This window comes from Protopterus annectens, chromosome 3.part1 (assembly GCF_019279795.1).
Source record: "Protopterus annectens isolate FY-2018-M chromosome 3.part1, PAN1.0, whole genome shotgun sequence".
In the NCBI taxonomy this organism is placed as follows: Eukaryota; Metazoa; Chordata; order Ceratodontiformes; family Protopteridae; genus Protopterus; species Protopterus annectens.
This window is the reverse complement of record NC_056732.1, coordinates 1,777,106,175-1,777,127,321: the sequence shown is the minus strand read 5'-3', so window position 1 is coordinate 1,777,127,321 and position 21,147 is coordinate 1,777,106,175. Positions and strand designations below refer to the sequence as shown.

General features: G+C 40.0%; 1 protein-coding gene across 1 annotated transcript in view; it reads left to right on the top strand.

Moving 5' to 3' along the window:
* Window positions 1–21,147, top strand: part of LOC122797862 (vomeronasal type-2 receptor 26-like) — a 104,098-nt gene that overhangs the window by 27,784 nt on the left and 55,167 nt on the right. Inside the window, exon 2 of the mRNA XM_044066384.1 lies at window positions 18,803–18,926. Within this exon, the coding sequence (XP_043922319.1) occupies window positions 18,803–18,926 (124 nt within the window). The remainder of the gene's footprint in view (window positions 1–18,802; window positions 18,927–21,147) is intronic.

Sequence of the window (21,147 nt, the reverse complement as noted above, 5' to 3'; positions counted from 1 at the left end):
TGTTTATATTTCTTGTTATATGTCATGTCCAGTATGGACATTTGTTGTATGTGATTATTATGTGATGTAGGACAAATTATATTATACGGTCGCAGGGTACTTTACACTTGTGATGTTTTGCTAATGCCACAACTGCCCAGCTGTGTACTATCACTACCAATGTGGGACTGCTGGTGACCCTGCCCATGGGGCTGGAAGTGTGTATTGGCGGCGCACTGACATGATGCACTTCACTTCCACTGGGTATAACTACTTACAGTGCAGTACATTACGAGCACATGATTTTAAATATCATTTGTTCCAAGGATGGAAACTCCATATTGTGTTGCGTGCATTTCTGTTTGATTCTTAATTTTGTTTGGCCAGGAACTGTCTTGCATGCTTTGCATACATTTCGCTATCCACGGACACTGATAGGTGCGATTACTATTGCAGGCAGACTATAATATTCAGCCATTTAGGATGCTCATCGACAGCCAACATTGACACGCCTCCGGGCGCAACTTAGAAACGCCCCATGCACTCGCGCGCATTTCCTATGCTCATGGATGTGGCGGCAGCGCGCCTTCATTAATATGCATATGGCACTACTACACCATATATATGCCGCACGGTCTACGCAAGCCTTACGCCGGCCTTGCACCGAGCTTCATGAATCCCGGGGTGAGTCTAACATTGAGCAGCATTTTACCTTCTCCAAGGATGATGCCACAATATGAATAAAAGATGATTGACTTTAATAATTGGCTTCGTTTCTGGTGTCATTCTAAGGGGGTGCAATATTTGTCAGCATGGAAGGAGATGGTCAACAGACCATGCTGCTTTGCAAGGGATGGTCTGCACATCTCCCCTCCAGGCTTTTGAATATTAGCTAAAACATTGTCTTCCCCCATAGTGCCTTTTTTAGGCAATGCCAGAATGAAAGTACTTCCGATATAGCAAATCAAAACCCAGAAAATCTAAAGGTATTACTGCTCAATGCTAGGAGACTAAACAAAAAGCTCCACTACCTGGAACCTCTCTTTACCCTAGAGAATACTGATGTCTGTGCAGTCTCAGAGACATGGTTTAAAGCTGCAGACAGCACACCAACAGTACACGGTTATAATGCCTTCCACACATTTAGGCCAACTACTTCACAGGCAGTGACTAAAGGTGGAGGCGTCTCTATTTACATCAAAAATAAATATACTTCAAGGCTGGTCAAACAGGACAATGCACTTGAGCTGCTCCATGTTCAAATCAATATAGGTAAATCCATTACCACTTCCTTGCGAGCTATAGGTCACCCTCTATGACTCAGGAAACCCATACCATGTATTTAAATGTATTAGAAACACTAACCATCCAACCAGATACCATATTCACGGGTGACTTTAATTACACCACTATTAACTGGGAATCCTATATGGCATCAAACGTACATGCACAGAGATTCCTGGATTTTGTAAACACAAACTTCCTGGACCAGATAGTCAATACACCAACTAGGGGTGCAACCATGCTGGACTTGGTCCTCACTAATATGGGAGAGTGCTGCACACCCTCTACTGTAATGCCTTCCCTGGTAAGGGCAGACAACAAAAAGGTCTCCTTTGAAGTAAAAATAAAACCTGGACCTCTAGCTGAACTGGGAATATTCAGGAATTATTCTAAGGCTAACCTCCTGCTATTAAGTGAGAACCTGGCAAAATTTCAAGCACCTATAAACTCTGAGAACACTTCTGCCTATGCAGAACTGTTCACAGAAACCCTGTACAAGCATGTTAATGTGGGACTGGTGAGCATTGTACTGCCTATCTAATGCTAGAGGAGTGGTTTCCAGCAATGAAATTGTAATATTATTAGCCTTTTTGGGCTGATTTCTATCCCTTTCAACTTTCTGGCTTAAAAATGCATGTGTTTGCACATTTTTCGCATCGTGCAGCTCTGTGAGGCTACAATTAAACTATTGCAGGTGCCAGAAAGTCTGCTCTTCAAATTTTCCCTTAGAACTAGCTGGTTTCTCAGTAGTAGCACGAAAATCTGAACCCCTGTGACTAGCACTTGCTCTAGAACCTGCTGTAAAGCACTAGGAAGCCTGAAACTGATACAAGCACTCAGCTTTCCTTGTCAATAAGGTGAAATTAATCATAGGCACTAAACAGACTATAATTGCAAAGTACCTTGCAAAGGTAAGGGAAAACAGCTCTTAAACCTTACAAAAAAGCACCTAAACAGGCTAAACTGAGACCTGGTACAAAGCTCCAGAGAGCACCCCTGCAATACCAGGCTACAATTCTTACCACATCTTTCGGCCACAAAACCAATACCAAAACATTAAAGGTGGAGGAGTGTCCATATTCACCAAGGATATTCACACTTTCAGGCTAGTTGCCCAACACAATACATCTGAAATTCTCCAGGTGCAACTAACACTAGGTAAGACTGCAATCCAAATTGTAGCTTGATACAGATCCCCCACCATGCCCCAAGATTCTTACTAACACCTTTCTAAACATACTGGAAAATATTAAGATACAACCAAACACCCTAATACTGGGTGATTTCAGCTACCCTGCCATTAATTGGGAAAACTACTTGGGTACCAACTCCTTTTCCCAACGGTTCTTGGAATTCATAAATTCCAATTCCCTGGATTAACTAATCCATTGTCCCACCAGGGGCTCCAGTATCCTAGACCTGGTCATTACCAACATGGGAGATAGATGCTCTACATCAGTGGTCACCCCCTCATTGGTCAGGTCTGACCATAAGCAAATCACCCGTGACATCCACATCCCACCCCCACCCCCCGTAAGGAAACCTCCTTAAAAAACGTCTCCAAAGCCAACTTCATGCTACTGAAGTCAGAAGTGACAAACTTCACAACACCTACGCAGATGGGATCTGAAAGTTTGACTGCAGAATCCTACACTAAGGCCCTGTACGAGCACATCCACTCATGCATGAATCGTGCCATCCCAAATAGAACCAAGATGCTCTTCTCCAAAAAAAAGAAGCCAATCTGGTGGTCCTCTGCCATAAACAAACTTTACAACAAAAGGAAGAAACAGTTGCAGAAAAGAGGAAAATCCCAGGATGCAAAAAACTCCCTCACCAGCCTCAGTAAGAAGCTGAGATCCCTCATAAAATCCTCAAAAGCGTTACGAAAATAAAATTGCCAAAGATTCCTAAGACAACCATAAGGCATTCTATAGTTATGTCAAGAATCTAAATGGCAATGCTCAGATCTGCTCTGAGCTACAACAGAATGGCATTAAATATCCTGGCAGATCGATTTAGTGTCGACTTCACCTCCCTCTCACCCGCTAAAGGGCCCATCTCAATACCAAAAGATTGCCAAATTCCGATAATCATGGCCACACAGGTAGAAACCGCACTTTCCAAAGCTAAGAGTACAGCATCCATGGGACCAGATGACATCCCAGGCTGTGTACTACATGAACTACAAAATGAACTGGCACCTCACCTAAGTGTCATGTTTAATCATAGCCTCACCTCAGGCTTCATGCCCACTGAGTGGCGCACGGCTACAGTTATCCCACTCCACATGGGAGGATCCACCTTGGATCCCGGGAACTACTGTCCCATCAGTTTGAAAAAGCCTGAATTGCAAGAGCATGGAACGCATTATCATGGAACTTATAAACAAAGCCATTGGCAACCTTCAAACACTGGACCCCACCCAGTTTAGGTTTGTGAAGGGCCGATCTTGTCTCCCGAATTTGATTGACTTCTTCGAATCAGTCTCCAGAGCTGTGGACGAGGGTAAGGTGGTCCACACAGCCTATCTGGACCTCGCCAAGGCCTTCAACACCATCCCCAAGTCTGAAATCATAGATGAACTTACTAAGCTGGGCATAAATCCCTACATCACTCGATGGGTTGCCAACTGGCTTACTGACAGAACCCAGACTGTAAAAGTAGCCAACTCCGAATCCAGCTCCAGACAAGTGACAAGTGGAGTACCTCAGGGTTCAGTCCTGGGACCACACTTGTTTTGCATCTACTTCTCTGAAGTACAGGCCAACACTAAGGGACTCTGGCTAACAAAGTTTGGCAGATGACTGCAAACTGAGAGCCATTATTGAATCCCCAATTGATGTGGATATTTTACAAAAGGGCCTTACAGAAACAGATGCCTGGTTCCAGTGCCATGGGCTCAAGCTTAATACCAAGAAATGTATAGTTATCCCCTTTGAAAAAAAACATGTACCCATGAATTACCACATAGGTGGTAGGACACTAAACATCGAAAGTGTGATGAGAGACTTAGGGACACAGGTGGACAGTGGTCTCACTTTCGATAACCACATTGCCACAACAGTCAGGAAATCCTTCTATGTGGCACACCTCATCACTAAGGGCTTTTCACCCAGAAAAAAGGAGGTCATTGTCCCACTGTACTCATCCCTCATTAGACCCATTATATAGTATAATGCCCCATTTGGTATGTCCCTCACAAGACATCTGCAACAGCTGGAAAGGCCACAGAAATACCTCACTAAAAGAATCACAGGCCTATAGCAGATGCCATATGCTGACCGTCTAAAAAAACTCCAGCTATACTCTGTGGCATATCCTCTACTCAGAGGCAATCTCTGCTTAACATACAAGGCCATGTCAAACCCTGAATTGTTGGACATGCTCCACTTAAAGAAATCCCAATCCCTCAGAGCCACACACTCCATGGATCTAAACCTTGTCATCACAATGAACAAAACATGCTGGAGGGATAGGTTCCTGACCCAGAGACTCCCCATACTCTGGAACAGACTGCCCATATATGTCAAGCAGAGCACCTCATTGACCCTCTTCAAAAGGAACCTTGATGATATGATGGGAGATAGGAAATTCACCCCGGGGATCATGTCAGTCGCCCTGCTAGACAGGGGCCCAGAGAAGTAAATATTGTGGGAAGAAATATCCAGGGAATTGTTATGGCTAGGCTTGCATAGGCTCTTGGCCAAGTCCAAGTGGTGTCCCTCAGGGATCAGTCCTTGGACCGCTCCTTTTTGGCATTTACTTCTCAGAAGTCAAGGCCAATGTCAGTCATCTCTGGCTGACTAAACTTGCAGACGATTGTAAATTAGGAGCTATCTGTCCGCGGTGGTGGTGCTGCGGTAGCGTTGTCACCTCACAGTGAGATGCTGTCCGGTTTGATTCTCAGCTAGAACGTCTTCTGTGTGGAGACATGCGTGAATGGGTGTACCTTCGTTGAAGGTTGTGTGTCAGGGCTGGTAACTCGGCACGTAAAAATCAACTACCAATCATTAGCAGACCGGAGTTCCGCTGTGGCGACCCCTAACCGGGAAAAGCTGAAAGACACAAATTGAATCTCACACTGACACAAATGTTCTCCAGGAGGGGCTGACACAAACAAACAACTAGTGTCAGAGTCATGGACTAAAACTAAATGCCAAGAAATGCATAATATAATCCTTGGGAAGTCATTAATCCCTGGTAAATATCATATTGAAAACACACCCCTTAGAGTTGACCCAATAGTCAGGGACTTAGGGACACACATAGATAGTAATCTAGCCTTTGATCATCACATATCTACAGTGGTGAGGAAATCATTCTGTGTTACGCAACTTATAAACAAAGACATGGCATCTAAGCCTAAGGAAGTAATTGTTCCACTGTATTTGGCATTCATCAAATCTGTCACTGAGTATAATGCCTCATTTGGTATATACTTAACCAAGCATATCCAATAACTGGAACATCCACAGAGATTCCTCATTAAAAGAATACAGGGCATAAGTAATATGTCCTATGCAGACCACCTCAAGGACCTGTCCCTGTAGTTTGTCTCCTACAGGCTTTTGAGGGGAGATCTATGCCTGGCATACAAGTCATTGTCAGACCCCACTCTGATGGACCTCATCCATATCCACAAAAAAAAAAAAAAAAAAAAAAAAACAATACCAGAATTCCTCCTTTCTAAAGACTTAAACCTTGCCTGTGATTATCCCGTCTATTGAACAGGCTCCTCATCCATGTAAAGCAGATTTCCTCCTTAATCCAATTCAAGTGCAACTTGGACAATTAGATAGGAAACCAGAAATTCATCCCTGGATTGGCACCTATGTCTCTGATTCAAACAGGTAACCTGTAAATGGTTCATCTCCCAGGCCCATGCTTACACTTATGAAGGGTATCAGAACTTGTCAGAAATTTGGGATGCATGGCTAGGCTTAAAACGTCTGTTGTGGTTGTTAGCCTATCAAACACCTATGAACCTATGACCCACCTCCACATGTCAGCTCAACAAGGAAAAGAGCACCTCCTCTTTGTTTTATGTACCCCACTTTCACCACCTATCCCCCACAGGTCAGACACACTGTGTCATGTGATATTCAGATGCATCATCCATCCATCCACCCCCCCCCCCCCATTCACAACCTCTTTTTCCCATTTTTGCACATAGGGTTGGGATGTAACATCAATAATAACAATCATCTGAAACTAATGTTCACATTGCCAGGTGGTTTGCCTGCCATGGTGCTCATCTATACCACACACACACACACACACACACACACACACACACACACACACACACACACGCACACACACGCGCACACACGTGCACACACACGCACACACACACACACACACACACACACACACACACACATGCACTTAGTGAGTCCAATCCACCTAGTGCATGTTCCTTTGGAATGTGGGAGGAAACCGGAGTACCTAGAGAACATAGGGAAGACATACAGAGTCCACACAGCAGGGAAACCAATTAAACTGGAGAACGTCTTCTATGAGGTGACAATGCTAACTGCTGTGCCACTGTGCTGCCTTATTCAAATTAAAATTTCTTGTACAAATGTACCAGGACACATCTAACTGCCTGTTGTTAACACCTGACACTATGACAATCCCCGCCTGTAGATATGATGTTAACTGTGCTCTGTTATTTTACAAGCCTATATATGATGTGCAATGTAGCCTGTCTATGCACGGAGTAGCACAGCCTAGATGATGGTCTGCATACATCACTTTTTCTTTTTTGCATAATGTTTTTTTTCTGGTTCATTTCTGATTGAGATGTTGTCTCATTGCCTGAACCACAACATACTCCATCTGCATTCATCAATCATAGTCCTCTCTACAGCCAGTCCCTCTACATGCTCCTCACCACGCACCAACTCCACTTTAGAGGGTGGGACTTCCTTCTCGTGAATGTGTCTGGCCTGCTGCAACTGTTTGAATATAATCATGTTATGTAATAGAGCACATAATAAAATACCTTGTAGCTGTTAACAGGGATGGATCCCTGATCTCCATGAACATTCTTTAGACTTAGCCCAGGGGCACTGTCTGGTTAAATGATTTGCTCACAGTTACAAAGTTGCACAATGGAGGTAGAGGGAATCAAACTCTAGACCACCAGCCATAGGAAGCATCTTGTTAACAGCACCTTAATCATGTGATTCAATTGCTAGACTGATCTCAGCTACCTCTAAACAGTGAAAGTAACCCTCCAGCAAGCCAAATGCATGCTCTATGGATTTCCAGGGCATATTCTGCATTTCCAGTAAGATAACCTTGTGTAAAATCTGCCTGTACAAATCAGTGATATATTTTGCACATGTGCAATATGTGAGAGTTTTGGTCACTACCTGGATGACCAGAAGACACACTGTATATTATTCTCTGTGCATTACTGACCACCTTGAAATTGATAGAGCAGAACCCCTTGCAATTAATATACCTTATTCCCTGTTCCTTTGATGGAGCAGCTATTACAATGTTTTTGCAGTCTATGATTCCTGTACCTGAGGAAAAACATGTAATGTCATAAAAACCTCACAAGATGTTGATACTTTCCTGTATGGTGTGTGGGAACTGCATATTCTCCCTCCAATGCTGTAGTATTGCATCAAGAATTTGAAGGACTATTCTTGAGGCAGATACCTGGAATGCACCCACTCTGTCTTCCACTGGGCACTTAAATGTACCTAAAGCTATTATTGTCAAAGTTACACATATTTTTGTATTCACAGGAATAAGTAATCCACACATTCAGCAAGCCTGCATATGAGGTCAACACATCTCAACTATCTTCTGTATGTTGGCTCAGTTCACAATGTAGTGGTCCACAATTTCATTGTCATGAATAGCACAACATGTTAAGCATGTATAAGATGACACTGGGCAACACTGTGGCTGCCAATAATGAGTACAGACCATTGCATATATAGGGTTACTAGTAAAGTAGCTACCTCACACATGTTTTAGTGATCAGATTCCTTTAACTCCAGGATGTTACTGCCTTCATTTACTCTGGAAATAGCACCTGTCATTACAGAATATATTCATTTTTAATCACTCTGCCAGATTGTTTACTCTCATTTGCATTTAAATGTTCCCTCATTTTAATAATGTTTTCATTGTGTTATAATTATACCACCATTTGTCTAACATGCAGGCAATGGAATTTCTCTTGCTTCCCTGCTCATGCTCAGTATGTCTCTGAATCACCACCACATCCATGTGGCCACTTATCTCTCAAAGTCAATTACTGCTATATGAAAAATTATTCTGAATCCCAGGGATGGAATTTTATTTGCAAGCTAGTTTACAACACACAACAAGTAAAAGGGAAATTGGAATGTAAAGTGATAAAAAGAAATCATATATATCATTGAGAGACATACTATTAAAAGTAACATTTTTGATTGCATTGAAGTTGGAAATCTGATGAATTTACTATGGAAACTGAAGAGAAACATAAGAAAAAACTACTTAAGGGTTGCAAGGAAAATTAAGGCGTTATAAAAGAAATGTTATAGTGAGGTAAATGGTTCTGTCAATATTATGGAATAGTATTGAGATTGGTATGAAGTAGCACTTAGTAAAATGAAATGGAACAGCAAAGGAGTTTCATCAAAATGGAAAGGACTATTAAGAAATGTGGATATGTGTGCAATCATGTACAAGGGGATGTGCGTGGTATTGACATTAATGCACACCCAAGCCTGTTGTGAGGCAGGAGCCCAAGCAGCAAATGCATTACGGTCTCCGGGTATTCAGCAATATCTGTATAATGCACACATCCAAGTACCTTACTACACATAAAATGGGCATCTGTATTTTTTCTGCTTGAGTTTTATATATAGTACATTATGTAAAATCACTGAATGTGCCATAGTTGATTTGAATGCAAATTTGTTCCTCCACGCATTTTGACTAATTGATCGACTGATTGCAGTAGCAAAGAATAGGGCATTGGAGGCACTCTACCAACTTCTGGAAAGTGACTCAATAAGTGGTAGAAAGAAACTATATCAGGTTACAAGGCAAAGACAAAAAGATAAAGAAGATAGTCAGATACCCTTCATAAGGGATACCAGCAACAACCTGCTCACCAGCCCAGAGGACATCAAAGGCAGATGGAAGGTGTACTTCCAGCAGTGTCTGAATGAATAAAACCCCTCAGAAGCTGTACTGCCCCAGACAAACCCTACAATGAGAGAAGAAGAGGAGTCCACCCTAGAGGAAGTAAGAATAGCACTACAGAAATTGAAGTCAGGGAAAGCAGCAGGATCAGATGAGGTCACAGCAGATATGATAAAGATGTTATGTGAGATAGGGAGAAATGGCTCCTGAGGGTACTCATATCAGTGTGTAGAGAAAGGTATATTCCAGATGACTGGAGAATAAGCATACTTGTGCCAGTGTACAACAACAAAGGGGACATCCACCACTGTGGGCAGTACAGAGGCATCAAACTCCAATCACATTGCATGAAAGTTCTGGAGAGGGTGATTGATAAATGGATACTCAGAGTAGTAGGTTCAAAGGTTCTTAGGTCAGTACTAGACTAACTGCCCTTGTGGGCCATTTTAAGTGTAGACAATTTTCCCATTTGAAAATCAAACCTTGCACCTTGTGTTTGAACAGCAAACACCTTAACCATTATACCAACCCACAACCCCTCCAAATGTAAGATGGGAGATGAGCAGTTCAGATTCAGATCTAGATGCAGCACAATTGACCTGATGTTTTCAGTGAGACAGTTACTTGAGAAGAATTTAGAGATGAGGAGAGAGTCCAACTGGGCATTCCTAGACTTGGAGAAAGCATATGACAAGGTCCCAAGAAACCAGGGTTCAGCTCTGCGCCCAATGCTGTTCATACAGGTGACAGATTACATTAGCAAACAGGTCGGAGGGAACATATCAACAAAGTTACTGTATGCAGACGATGTGGCATTACAGGCAGACTCTGAGCAAGAACTTTAGCAAAGGATAGGAGAATGGAATGCAAAATTAAAGGGACATGGGATGAGACTAAACACAGTTAAGACAGTGGTAATGGCAGAAAATTGGTGAAATCAGAAGAAGCTGAGAACAGATATAGAAGGGAAGATAGTGCAACAGGTAAACAGCTTCAAGTATCTGGGAAGTGTGGTTGAGGAAAAGGGAAGTCTGAATGAAGAGACCAAAGCTAGAATCAGAGGGGCTGCAGCCAACTGGCATAGAGTGTCAGGTGTAGTCTATGACAGAAGAATGCACAAGAAGCTGAAGAGTAAGGCGTACAAGACAGTGGTGCGACCAGCACTACTGTATGGTACAGAAACCTAGGCAGTAAAGGCAGAGCAGATGAAGAAGCTAGAAGTGATGGAAATGAAGTGCCTGACAAGGGTTGTAAGATGCACACTGTGGGACAGACAAAGAAATGAGGACATAAGAGGAGAGGCAAAAGTAGCTCCAATTGCAGAAAAGATCAAAAAGAACAGATTACGGTGGTTCGGACATGTGCAGAAAAGCAGAAGACAATCTGGTGAGGAAGATTTGGGACAGACAGACATGAATGTTCAAGATGTTAGGAGTGTTAACACAATACCCCAACCCCATGTAGAAAATGGGAAAAAGGGGGCTGATGATGATGATGATGATGATGATTTTGACTATTTGATAGCTAGTTAGGATTACGGCTTTTTAAATGTGTGGAATTTTGGTCTGAAATTTCCTGGCAAGTTATTTAACAGACTCTTCTGTGAAACTGTTTTTGCTAATATAACACAGTACCAAAATTGAGTTTTAACAGGTGAAGTGAGTCCAAATGGGAAGTGTTACAATATTGCAGAACTTCATAAACATGTACACTGCTTTCCAGATAACAGTCTCAAATATATTATTTATTTATTTATGTATTTTACATTTGTTGACTGGGCTGGTCCAACTGGATATATGCCCATTTTCAGTGGAGGTCCGGGGAGAAAAACTCTGCACATCAGAATAGTATTACACAAACACAGGTATATTAGCAAGTTTTGACAAATTATAATAGTACATTACAGCTTACGAGTAAGGAAAAAAAATCATAAACATAATAATTTTAGTGGCAATTCCACAAATTAAAAGGTGCATACACAGAAGAAGTAATAATCTTCCATCACTTTTTAAGCTGATTTAATTGATGATATGCTTGTTGAACCCCAAAATTTTCTAAAGGGAAATAATCTTTGTGGCAACCAGACTAAAAATATGTCTAACCAGTAATACCTCTAATACCTAACATTTTTTCTAGTTATGTTGGTTTAGTTGACAGTATACATTTTGCCTTCGGTTTTAATATACATTTGAATTAATGCAGTGCTTTACTTTTGTGCACCATACTGTACATTCAAATTTACATTTTAAGTCAATGTATAGATGTGCCTTTCTACTGCAGTTGTGTCTGTCTGAAGTTTGATTCCAAGATTAGAGTGCCTGCTTCCTGTTGCTACGGTGACTGTTTTTGATTCATGTTATTCACTTCCTGATTCTTTCTACATTGCTTCATATTGTTAGTGCAGCTTATTCTTTCACTTTCTTTGGGAGAGCATTGTTTTATATTTTTTGGATGACTTATACTCTTCCTGATCAGGTAATGTACTTCAAATTGAGCTTTGGTGCTTTTTTACTGCAAAGTAAGTTTAATTCATCCCACAGCCCTCATTCCTCTTTTTATTTATTTAACATTTGTTGACCGGGAAAGTCTGACTAAGACAGAGCTATTTTCAGCAGAGGCCCAGAGAAAAAAGCTCCAGACACATGTTTGGAATGTGAGAGGAAACTGGAGCACCTGGAGGAAACTTACACGAATGCAGGGAGGACATGCCAGCTTTGCACAGAAAGGCACTCCGGCCAAGAATCAAACCGGAGAACCTCTTGGTGTGAGGTGGCAATGTTAATGTTGTTTTGTTGTTTCTTTTTATTAAAGTTTTATGCAGATGTAGTGATTGTATGTATTTATGCATTTGAGTTGGAGAGGTATATTTTTGGTATTTTTTTTTGTTTGCTAAATGATTTTTTTCAAGATGGTAACTGTTTGTTGATTTTGAAGTGTATAAATGAGTAGGGATCTGTTACTGAATATGAGGTCCAAGTGGCCTGCATTAGCTTTTTTTTTCATGCATAGAACAAATCACATGAACAGGTAGCTAGAGATATAACTGGTTAGTTTTCCTTGCACACTTTATAAAAGCGTTTAGAAGACTTAAAGACAGGTATGATGAATTTATGCTATGGTGATTTTATAATTTTTTTCTGATTATGAAGAATGGTCTAAAATATGTACACTTTGTATCACTGGAAGGGAGCTACCATCTGAATTTGTTTCTATCTGAATCATCATTTCTTATAAAAAATAGCTGTAGTCTTTCAATATAAATTATCGAGCCTTGGGGGTAGACTCACGGATGTGCATGTGAATGGATGCTGTGAGCTAAGAAGTGATGCAAACCCAAGAATTTTAACTAATTTCATTCTGTAGAACATCCCAAGATTGCCCTATATTTGGAGTCAGGACAGTAGTAAGTTAAATACTTTATAACTCAGGAAAGTAGTTCTGACCAAGTGATAAATACAGAATCATTTTAGCCGTACACTTGCACTGACTGCATGTCAGCACCAAAAGTGAAACAGGTCTAAAACAGAAGGGGAAAGTGTTGAGAAATGGCAAGAGCAACACTGATAAGATGGAACTGCAAAATTATTTTGCTTGCCATACAGTGCTATTACATGAAGTTAAAATGGACATTAAGTGACATAAAGCTACTGGTGAAGAGACAAAAGCCAAAATTACAATGCTTCACCATAAATTGTAACAACAACAACACCAGGACTAATTCAAACACAGGGATATTCTGAGCATTCACTATCATCAGTTGGAAGAGCTTACAGTCTGACATAAATGGCTAGAATTAAAAGTGGACAATTTAGAGAATAACCCAAGGTAAAACAACTTAAGACTTATTGTGCTGTCAGAAGGCGTAGAAGGTAGGGAACTAGGTACATTCATTCACCAGGAACTTGCCAGTATGTTGAAAAGGCAAATACCCTCCATTATCAAGTGAGTACATCAGGTGCACTCCAAAGCATCAAGTAATCATCCTGAGTACTTTATAATGACGCTTGGAATTATTTATAGAAGGTTAAAGTCTTATATGCAATGAAGAAGCTGTCTAATTAATGGGCAGTGGTGCACTTTGCATTGGACTACAGTGCAGCCCCCTTCAATAAGAGAAAAGCATTAATTCCTGCTTCTAAAAAGTTTTAAAAAATAAGGTTTTTGGTCCCTTTCAATTTTCTAGCAATATCGGTTACCCACACAAAAAGAAAAAAATAAACTTTTGCCACCACATTTCATTATCCATCAGAGGCAAACGCATATCTTGAAAAAGGGAAAAGTACTCACTACAGCAACCTATCTCCCCATAGTGGGGGAATTTTAAAAGGAAATTGATTCAGTCACTTGAGGAAGGGGGCAAGTCACTGAGAAAATAGAAAACCAGTGGTTCCTGGTCATTCTTTCAATTCTTTGCCCACAATAATGCTCTAGAGCATGCAAACCAATTTTCCCCACTTGCCAATGGTCAGAGGGTTACTATAGGTATGGAGCTCATAGATCTAGACCCCCCCCTTTCAAGGAAGTGAAACTACTGAAATAATGACAGGTGAAGGTTGCAGCTGTGGTAACTTCACAATCACAGCGGACTTGAAATTTTGGAACTTTTAAGCTGAATTCCAGTCTGGTCAATCTGTGACTGAGTATATACCACAAGGTAACTTAATATGGGTAGTTACAACTAGTAAACTGTTATAAAATGGTGGCTGTGATGAGTTAGTGTAAACTATTCAAGCTGTATGCTTCACCTTCAATATTTTACACAGAAGAGAGTGATGTTCTGATGGCCGTGATATCATAAATGCTGTGCAGTATTTAATTAATGTGTTTGTGGCTGTTTTAGAGTATGATTACCAATGCATATTTTATATTATTCTAAGGGAGGTAACCACTCATTTAATGGAGATTGCCTCAGTAAAACTAGATTTATAAGCAAAGGAGAAAGGTTAATTTAATGACTTATTGATGTCTGAGAATTGCTTATTTTGCTTAAACAATTGCATAGCCAACCATGTTGTTGCCGGCCTTAGCAGCTAACCATAGGAAGGTATGATGGAAGTGGTCATGAATGGTCTATGCTACATTACCAAAAATTCATTTCAATGAATTTAAAAACAACGAGATGCCGAAACAACATAACACCAAACATTTAGTTTCCTGAACTTCAAAAGACTGAAACAACAGCTGTTTGAAAAAAAAACACAAAAAAATGCACATTCTCTAACAATTTTGCAGGGGGGCAAGCCCCACTGCACACCCCACACCCCCTGAAAATTATATATACCAACTCCGAGATCACACTACAATGAGGAAAAGGGTACATTTCCCAAGCTTCACTGTACTGCAATCTCTATTTAGAAGCTCCGAGTGCTGTGGAATATGATTTTCTATATGATAAATGCATCCCTCCAAGACCAGGATATCATTCTCGCTTCGAGACTGGCAAGTTTTCCAAATATTTCCAACAATGTCGTCATATACGCCATATTGCAGTGTGGTACAGTGTACCAGAAGGTACATAAACACTGTATACTTATACTTCCCAGAGTAACAGCTTCACATTAACTATTTCAGTTTAACAAATGTCAGCGAAGTACAGTTTCACAATAATGCGTTTCTGTGTAGTCGTCTTATCAGTATAAAATTCGATAAAGTGTAATTTTGGTAATGTGATGGGGACCCCCATATCAGAACTATAAAAGTAAGGTAAGCAAGTGGATTGATTAATGAAACCGTTGTCTTAGACATATTTATAAAATAGCAATAGGAAATAGAATAGTTTAACAATTGTATAGAGAAGCTGAATGGGGACATGACCTGAATTTCCTGGTATGTTTGCTGCAGAAAGATTTGGTGCATTCTGCTCAGGTTGACAGTGGGAGAAGGTTCAGGCAAAGTACCACTTAACTACCCTCAGTGCTTAATACTAAAGTAAATATTTAATGGTTAGAATGGAGAAGTGTAAAAAAAACTCTGTTAGTTGGAATGTGAAGGTGTTAAATGCAAAGGTAAAAGTGACCTGTAAGTAAAACACTTGCAAAGCATGCCTGCAGTGGTGACATATAAGCAAGAGATCAAAGGTGGAAGCTAGCTACCTCTCAACTGTCCATGATTTTCAGGGACGTCCCTGATTTTGACTCAAATTTTAGCTCTGTCCCTCTTAATCCCTCCTAAAACTAGTGACTTTTGGAGGAAAGGTGGTGAATTACACTTAATGAATAATGGCAATAATTAAGAGTTATAGACTTCTTTTACTTCAGAAAATGTGTATTAATTCATATGCCCTGATTATGTCAATCTTTCAAGTTAGTAGCACTAATATTTTAAAAGTGTCCCTGATTTCCCTGATTTTTTCTTGACTTGTCCCTGATTCTTTTGAAATTTGTCCCTGATTGGTTGAGAGGTCTGTAAATGCATTTGAGGGGCTGGCTTGAAGGCTGTTACAGCAGTGGAGTTGCTAAAGGAGTCATAACACTAACAAGCCATATGTCTGGATGGGAAAATAGAAACAAAATTAAGTAATGGTGGCAAGTAGGCAATAGTAAAGGTTAAGACCACTACTGGCCTCATGGTTATTGGAAACATTTATGGACCACATTTATGAACTTAATCAGTTAGATCAGATGTCATTTATGTCATTCCACATTGAGTTATTGCAAAGGGGTGTTGAAATTCTATTGATTGGAGGAAGTGATTTTAACACAACTAGAACAGAATATCAGCTAATAGGTCCAGATTAAGCACATATTCTGCTAGAATATGGGATATGATGGAAACATTGAATTCGGTAGATATATAAATATATTGACATCCAGAAAACTGGGATTCATATATCTAGACCCCTACACTTGTTCAGCCAGCTGTTTAGCTCTGTTTCTAATCAGCCATCACATGGCACATAATACCCTGATGGCAGATAGAATTCTAGTGTTTACTGTGATAATTCAGTTTAAAGACGACAAGAGTATTACCACCTTACATTCCACCATTAAATATTCACTTTAGCCATAAACACCGAGGGTAGTTGTATTATTGTGCCAGAACTTTCTACTTCCTTTAACCAGGTCAGATCTGTAATTGCAAAAAACGCGTGTTTTGTGAAGATGCTGGAGTCTACAATTTTGGCAGGACAACAAGATACAGCAGAAGACGTATGGGGGGACTAGGAAGTATATAAGCGAAAATGATTGCCACTGGCCATTCAGTGGGTTGGTAATCTAAAAGAAAAGGTATAGAAATTCCCTTATCAACTATGAGACCCAGGTCAATGTTGTAATGATCAGGGAATTCTGCATTGCCAAAGGGGATAATAATGCACTTTTTTGCATTTTGTTTTTTGTTTGTTTTAATGTCAACTTACTACAGATCAGGATGGCGAGATAAGAAACCAATGTCTCTCCTAAAGGCTGCCTGTGATTATTATTTATTTTTCTCCTCTGGCCACTCTGCTGACCCATTCATTCCCTTTGGTGGCAGACCTACGGTTCATTTTTTTCCCCTTGGGAATAAGAGCTAAATGTCTCTGGAGCAATAACATTATTCTGAGGAGGATCAAGGTTTTTGTTCACAGCCCTGCTTTCCAGTATATGCCTGTTATTGTCCAAGGGATTGGCATGTAATGCGCCTTTCTGATGCATGCCAATTCTCCATATGAAATGATCAACTGTCTCTGCCTCAGCTGTAGACAAGCTCTTACACATGATCCTAAGTCTTCAGATGAGATCCTTCCATAAAGGGTATGACAGGAGCACACAACCCATTTATCCCCACAAATGAATACAAACAACCTTAAGCCTTGTCATTCCACATCTCCTCCTACCAAGTCCAACAGATGCCAGAGCTACTGGTAGAACTCAGTTCATTTAGGTCACAGTCAGGGGTTATCCCTGTATGCCAATAGAGCTGATATCCATTACTACCTATTTTGCATGTTGTTGTTGTTGTCTTTCGGCTTTTCCCAGTTAGGGGTTGCCACAGCGGAACTCCGGTCCGCTAAAGATTGGCAGTAGATTTTCATGAACGCCGAGGTGCCAGCTTGACATTCAACCTTCAGTGAAGGCATGCCCATTTACGCATGTCTTTCGAACGCCCACCCAACCGCGGGGAGGACATGCAGACTCCACACAGAAGGCACTCCCCGCACTCCAGCCAAGAATTGAATGGGAGAACCTCTTGCTATGAGGCAACAACACTACCGCTGCACCAGTTTTGCATGAAATAACATTATTCCACTGCTCTTCAATTAGTGCATGTTTCTCAATTCTAATACATTTGATATTGTAATGTTATGCATTCAGCAGCTGTTATTCATTTCATCTGCCTTTCTACATATCTAATGTTGTGTTTACTCTACAAGTTTTCTACAATTATATATTTATGTCATTTGATGTTAATATCTGATAGTCTAATTCTAAATGTCTATCTAAAAATATAATAGTAAACAAAACTTTCCTGGGGATGTCATGGACCTCAACATTATCAAATAGTAAGTATGAAGAAATCCAATATTACTCATATTAAACTTCTGAACAACCAAATGCAAATTGAAAAATAAATACAGTTCTAAAGTAGATACTTGCCACTCTCTAGAAGTCGCTTGGAAGGGACCAACAGATAGATGGATATATGTGCCGTTACTTCTTGAAACAAAAAAATAACTTCCTGGCACATGTTGCTTTCCCTTTCAGTCATATTTTGAGCTAATTCATTGACAAAAAGAAGAGTTTGGCTGTGAATGGTATGTCTGAAGTGGCCTGCATTCCAGACTGGATGGATGGATGGATGTCTACTAATAGTTACTTCAAATGAATAAGAATTGTCTTACAACTGTGATTCATGCAGTGAACATCTCACATCATATAATGCTGGAGTATTACAGAAATAGCAATGGGTTATCTATCTTCATCTGAAGAGCCATTATCCTATTGAGCTGACTATGCAATTATGCCATTATAAGTCAATGTACAGCCATCTTCTGTTTCATATATCCAGGGACTGTCCTTGATCTAACAATAGTCTACATTAAAGGATGTTTTAGCTCTATTTCCCATTTTGTTATTATAAAGGTAGAGACAGCAGATGCTGAATTCTGAATAGTAAGTACAAGTGAATACAACTGTTCCAAAATGGAAGATAACTATGGATGAAAAAGAAATGGAAGTCCTTCTCAAGTAGGCCATCATGCCTCTTCACAAATGTAGTAAGCCTTAGTAAAAAACATTTGAGATCAAACACAAAGAGCATGTGATTCTGTTGCTTCACTCAATGTGTTGCATTATTCATAGTAATCTGGTTTACATTGTGTTATTTGATAAGATTTACATATTAAATTCATAACTGGCATTCTGCTAATCTGATGTTTCTGACTATTTTTCAATAGAGTCCCCGCTCAGTGTGCAGTGAGCCTTGTCCATTAGGATACAGAAAGGCAGCACGCACGGGACAGCTAGTCTGTTGCTTTGACTGTGTTCCTTGTTCTATGGGAGAGATTGCTAACCAGACTGGTGAGACAAAAATTTATTGAAATCTACAGTTAGACTAAAAAGAGTAAATATGTAATGTGAAAACACACTTAAGATGTCTAATGTGAAACATACACTTTCAGCCAAAGATGTAAATGATGTGAATGCATACTTAAATGGATATGTGGTATAAAGGGTTTACCTATGAGTTGCCGATGATCATTTTTTCGGCTCATTGTTTATCGAAAATTAAATACAGAAATCAGTGAGCTGAAAAATCGAGACTCCTGCAGCCCACAATGTGGGATGCACTCCCCTGAAATTGTATATACCAATTATATACCAATTCCACGGTTGCACCCCATTTAAGAAAAGGGAAAAAAAAACAAAAGCATGTTACTGGATTGCACGATGCAATACATTGCAGTGAAATTTGTATTAAATTCTTGCATTTAAGCTTCTCAGCCATCAGTTCAGTGATCACCTATATCTATGCCAATATGAAGTATTGGAGTACTTTACTGCATTGTATTAATGTAATTAAATAAAAATTACACTTCAGAAATTGTAAACTGTTGATCGGAATATTATAAATCATTCACTTTGAATAATGACTCAGATCTTATAAACCCATAGTAATTTTTATTTATCTATTCCTTTTACAGCATTGTATACATTTTCGTTTTACTCTGTCCCCCGGATTTACTAATCTTCTGTACAGGACTAGCTTAGTCCTGCATGGAAGTGGCCATTTAGGAGCAGGACGGCAGCTCGACATGCATATTAATGAAAGTGAACTGCCTGAGCTCCAAATCTTACATGGAGCATGTAAGAGTGCAGGGGGCGGTGTCTAAGAGCAGAGCTCACAGAATATACATGCCCCTGCAATGAAGAGCAGCCAAAAGCCCAAATGAATGAGCAAGACCACTCACAGGTGTCTGCATAGCCCCAGCAACATCCCCCCACATGTACAAGAGCAATAGTAAACAAACAATATAAAGATCCTAATGTTTTCTATGGAACAGATTAAATCTAACCATAGGTACATTGATTTGCCTATCGCTTAGCTATGGTTAATGCAGCTTAAATGGCAGAAGAGGATAAAAAGGAAGATATATGCAAATGAAGTAGCATAGAAATAGTGGAGTGGTTAGAGCATTTGCCTTACATGCAGTCATTCCCAGTTCGAGTCCCACTGTAGCACATTCCATTTTCCATGTCAAATCACATTATGAGCAATATTTTTAGTAGCATAACCTACTAAATAACATATATTTCTGAACTGGAGTACTGCATTAAATGCAGATGTGAAGTGTCAGTGTCATAATGTTGCAAAGACCACAGATAAACACATGTGCCCCATACAGTATATGAACACAGGAATCAGGGATACAAATGGAAGGCAAAATGTGCAATGAATGATAACTGCATACAGCTTCCAAATCCCCCACCTTCCCAAGAACCATTAGACATTGCTGCCTAAATTAGTGCAGCGGTAAGCGGGAGTAAGCACTAGTAAGCAAGAGTAAGCACTATTAAGCAGTAGTAAGTGGGAGTAAGCATATGTAAGCACTAGTAGGCAGGTTTAAGCCCGTTTGCATGGGGTAAGCAATGCCTACACAGGTTAAGCAATATTGAAGCTAACTCTCTGTAAACATATTTAACCCGAGGTTAGCAGTGCTTATCCTCGCACAAAAGCACGCAAACCCACTTACAAGTGCTAAAAAGTGCCTTAATCACTCTGTATCCAACAGCCCTTGTTCTGGTCAGCAACAAACTAAAAAGCCTCAACAAGACTTGAACCCAGGACCCTCCAAACCATAGCCAAAATGATTTACCACTAAGCCATTACAGCAGCACATAAGATGGAAGTATCACCAGACAAACCCGCACTATGGGAAAATCAAACTGAACATGTGAATGGAATCAGTATACAGTCAAATGTTCTATAACCCACTACATAACATAAATATGTGAACTGAAGTACAGCAGTAAGCCCAGATGTGAGGTGTGATTGTAATACAGTATCGAGGTCCCCAATTAAACCCAAGGACCCCATACAGTGTACGTACACATGAATCATGGATACCAGACATATATATATATATATATATATATATATATATATATATATATATATATATATATATATGATGTAATGAATAATAAATCAATGCTAAAAAGCAAATATGATGCAAATGAAATATTAAGCAATGTTAAGCATTGCACAGGCCAGCTTAGTTGGTGTAAGCAATGTGTAGGC